The sequence below is a fragment of the Pygoscelis adeliae genome, unplaced genomic scaffold, assembly GCF_000699105.1.
Source record: "Pygoscelis adeliae isolate BGI_AS28 unplaced genomic scaffold, ASM69910v1 Scaffold66, whole genome shotgun sequence".
Lineage (NCBI taxonomy): Eukaryota > Metazoa > Chordata > Aves > Sphenisciformes > Spheniscidae > Pygoscelis > Pygoscelis adeliae.
Window position 1 is genome coordinate 9,035,675 of NW_008825167.1, and position 4,348 is coordinate 9,040,022.

The 4,348-nt window shown below is 35.1% G+C and overlaps 1 protein-coding gene across 1 annotated transcript in view; it reads right to left on the minus strand.

Annotated features, from left to right (window-relative positions):
- SH3TC1 (SH3 domain and tetratricopeptide repeats 1) overlaps nt 1-4,348 on the minus strand; it is a 26,928-nt gene that overhangs the window by 13,267 nt on the left and 9,313 nt on the right. Inside the window, exons 5-9 of the mRNA XM_009328889.1 lie at nt 3,958-4,101; nt 3,112-3,289; nt 2,258-2,331; nt 1,200-1,395; nt 182-309 (exon numbers count right to left, since the gene is read on the minus strand). Of these exons, the coding sequence (XP_009327164.1) occupies nt 182-309; nt 1,200-1,395; nt 2,258-2,331; nt 3,112-3,289; nt 3,958-4,101 (720 nt within the window). The remainder of the gene's footprint in view (nt 1-181; nt 310-1,199; nt 1,396-2,257; nt 2,332-3,111; nt 3,290-3,957; nt 4,102-4,348) is intronic.

The following is a 4,348-nucleotide window of genomic DNA, read 5'->3' on the forward strand; positions in this document are numbered from 1 at the left end:
AGCAAAGATGATATAAAGGATTTTTACATGTCATATCTATGATCAAATTGAATACTGAGATATTTCAAAGTAGGTGTAAAGGCTGAAATCTCATTGAAATAGAAAAAAAAACAGTTGTAACAGGGATATAGGAACTGCACATCTGTCTTGTGCAGTAAAAAGGAATAAGACTCATGCTTACCTATCCGATACACAGAGCAAACATCTGTGATGGAGGTTTGTTTCAACAAATGTATCACTTCTTCCAATTTTTTTTTATTTGAAAAAAAAGATAGCTCTTCCACTTCAAGAAAATCCAGGTCTTGTGCTCTAACAAAGAAAGGAGCAACTTTGAAGGTGTCTGAAAGCTTGAAGAGCTCACTGCCATCAGTCAAATTGGAGCTTGTTAGAGAAACTAATGCAATCTTTATATTATAGGTCTGTTGTGTTCAAAATTAGTATCAGTCGATTTAAACATACATACAAACTGATAGTAGCTATGATTTCAGCTAACCATTTCTGCCATATCAGAGTAAGCTTTATGTCTATCTGTGTGATGGTATAGCATTTTATAAGATAATTTATTAAAAGCACAGATCTTTAAGGACATTATGGTATTGGTTTTCTAATATAAGCTTAAAGTTACAGATCAAATGGACCTGCAAACAACATTTAAGAACTCCTTGTTTCACCATGCAAACAGCCCAGACATATTAATAGAGGCAGCCTACTTACATGGTGCCAATGCATGCTGAAATGCACACTTTTTACAGGTTTCTTTCTGCATTATGAGCAATTATTTTTAAGAGGATCCATATTTGAAATAATTCAAGGCCTGTAATTGAGGGTACTAGCAAAAACAAAACTTGGATGCTTTAACATAGATCTTGAAAGACCAGTAAAAATGGAATCTTCTGCAATAGTAAGACTTCTTGGATCTTGTGATCTAAAGAATAGAGACTGAACCAGGTATAACAACTACAGCAACCCCTTTTCCCAGTAAGAAACTTGGGTACAGGCTGATAACGTTTTTCCAACATTTAAGCAGACTTCATATTCCAATTTCTTTGCATTTGTTTTGACTGATACACACTATGACAATTCTCATTAAAAAACCAAAACAACAATCACACCAAAAAAACAAACCCGAGTTTAACATTCAGCATTTTAAAGCTCAAGACACTGTCTTTTTGTTTATGAGTTAAATACATATCACTTACTTATTTTTAGGTAAGTCCAGTTTAACATGACTTGTCTTCACAAAACCTATTTGGCCAGTAAACACATGTCTTCCAAGAAACCATTCCATGCATTCAATGAAGTAGCCAAGGATCTCAATTTTGTCCCCTTCCTGGAAACTCATCTCTTCCGACACAATACTTTCATAATTCATCACAGCTAGACAGGATCCCATTGCTGTGTAATAAGGATATAAATAATATTTGCAGATAAAGTAATTTAACAATACAAATACACTTAATAGGATAGCAACTCAGCAGAAGAACATATTTAGCAAAAGACATTCCTGGAAGTCCTGAGTTGCACATCTGATGTGGCAAGATTTAAAGCATCCAAACCTAACCAGTTTGGTTTGAGCAATTAGAATTGTAAATAACAGCATAAAAATCCTCATTTCCCAGCCATTAGAAAACAAAGTCTAAAGCATTTTCAAAAATTCTAGCAAATTCCATCATGAAGCAACAAAAATAAGTGTTTTAAGTCCCTACTTTCCTTCTTATAAAGGGCTCTGAACTTGGGCCAGAGTAAAAACATTTGAACCAACTAGTAAAATCCCTATTGGATAAATATGCAGTTATATACCAGTCAATACACTATTAAGACTGACACGTATGTTAGAAAATAAGCCATATTTACTCTCTAACCTCAGACCATCTGTGTAAGTTTTATTTCTCTGGCAGTATTAGATAAAGCAATATACATGTGAAAGATGCACAATCCACACATTGGTGCATTTTCTTATTTTAAAGTTTGTCATCAAATCTACAGAGGCATCCTCAACTTACTCTTTACTACTTTGTGCATCTACTTAATACAGTATTTAGGAGGAAAAAGGGGAGAGATAAGACTTTAGAGTTTAACTCAACTTAGGCAGAGATTTATGCTCTCACTAATTTTACTGCAATGTAATTTTGAAAACTGTTTTCCCATCCTAATAAAATGGAAAAAAGTTACTGAACCCTTTGGAGTCTGCCCTAACAAAAGCATAGAATAATTTCGGGGTTTTTTTTAATGCTGATGTTTGAATGGAGTTTCTTACCAACTTTCCTGATGGATTTAGATTCAGTTTTGTATGTAAAATCAATAGGATTAGAATACTCTTTAAGAAACCATCTGAAAGGAGAAAAAGAAATTGAAGTTAGTGTATAAAACACTTCACTAAATGTTGTGACAATAACAGTGGTATTTTAAATCCATTTGAAAACAGATGCACCCCTCCCACAATTATCTTTCAATTTCAGCATACACTTCAGAGCTATGTTTTGAGTAATATTAGTAGTAAAAGAAGTGTTAACTTCTGTCAAACCTAACTGAGAAAGTCATGCTATTTCTCCCTGCCCAAGGTAAATAGAAAAATTCCAGCTTTTTAACTACTAAGAGCACCAAGAATGAACGATTTACTGGTGACTCTTGAAGTGAGTCCATTGATAAGTCCATTGATGTAATTTTGACTTTATAGCAATTATGAGCTTGAACATGATCTTGAAACAAACTGCATTAAGGAGGTGCATGGCTCCTGTCAATAGTGTTGAGTAAAAACACTGCTAGCCTGTTGTCATCCACATTTCCAAGCATCCCACCTGTTACGATCCATATTTCCAAGAATCCTGAAAAATGAAAATTCTCACTTTATGTTACTCTAGAAATGTTAATAGATTTTATTTCAGCCTCAGGAAAGAAGCAATATCTAACTCACAAGATGGTAAACCATCTTTAAATGCTGCTCTGCAGGCACCTGGATTAATTTCAATCGTGTGGTATGGAAGGAAATAGAGCATTTGTTCTAAGCATTAATGGAAGATGGATGTTCCACAACAAGCTACCATTTAGAGACACCTATGTCTAAGCAGACACGTGTACACATGAAACAGATGCATAGAGTCAGGTACCTACTGATGAAAAGGGATCAGTGGCTCTGGAGAAGCATTAGACAGCACAGTCATGTCACCATCCACAGATCCACCTGTTACATCTTCAGTAAAAGCCCCGGTCTCAAAATAAGTGTTTATTTCATTGTCTGTAGCCATTACCTTTCTTATCAGATTGTCAGGACATAAAACAAAAAATGCCCCTAAAAAGAAAGCAGTGGAGCAGATGTCATTTTATGTAACGTTTTAGTGTCATACAACCTTTAAACTGGCTTCAAGAGCATCAGTAATATTCAATTAGAGATCAAAAATCTGAGATTTCACAAGAATTTTCTTTCTGATTGTCAGATATTCATACTTTTCTGTCTAGTTTCTCTTTCAGTAGAAAAAATTGCAGAGGTGAGGTGTTCGATGACATGTAGAACCTTCTTCTGCTGCAACATTTTGCAGAATGTTGAAATGTCTGCAGAATGCAGAACTAATGCAGCAATCAATGATCCATCTAGCCCATCATTCTGTCTCTGATGGTGATGCTATTTAGGAGAAGTGCATAAGCCTGGCAACTATCTGTAATCCCTCTCCTGTACATCTCCAGAATCTGCAATAATATTAAGCAAGTTGGAATGTACATCCCTCCCTAATCCTTCTGGTATCCATTTATGGGCCAGTTGCACATGAATTTCTCTAATCCCCCTATGATCCTACTGAACCCAATCTGTGTTTGTTCCTTTCTCTTCTCTTTCTGGTGCATTTGGAGTGATTAGATTTAAATTTCAACTTCATCAAGTATTTGAATAGGTCTTAATTTTTGACTTTAGGATTTTAAAGGTGCTTCTCCAAATTTAGCCTTAGCATGTACAGTCTTCCTTACCTTCCTGTACTAGCAGGCTTCTGTACATCAGATTTAACGATTTTTCATTTATACAGACTTCAATGCCTGTTTCTTCCTCCTCTTGAGAATAGAGCCAGAAAGATTGATCTAGGAATAAATTCTCCATGCAATGATTTATAAAACCTAGAAAAAAAAATCCAATTTGTTTTCTTTGCAGTTTTACAGTATTATGCAAGAAAATAACCTTTCAGAAGGTCAGAGACTGGGGTAGGCATTCAGATAACTCCATTATTGCTTAACCCACAATGTGTAACTAATTTTACTACATAGTATTGGCAAAATTACATCCATTGTCACATGCATTACAGCTACTTTCAATGCTTAGCTCTCACAAACTACACCTAAAAGGTGTACAACTTTCCTGTGCCTA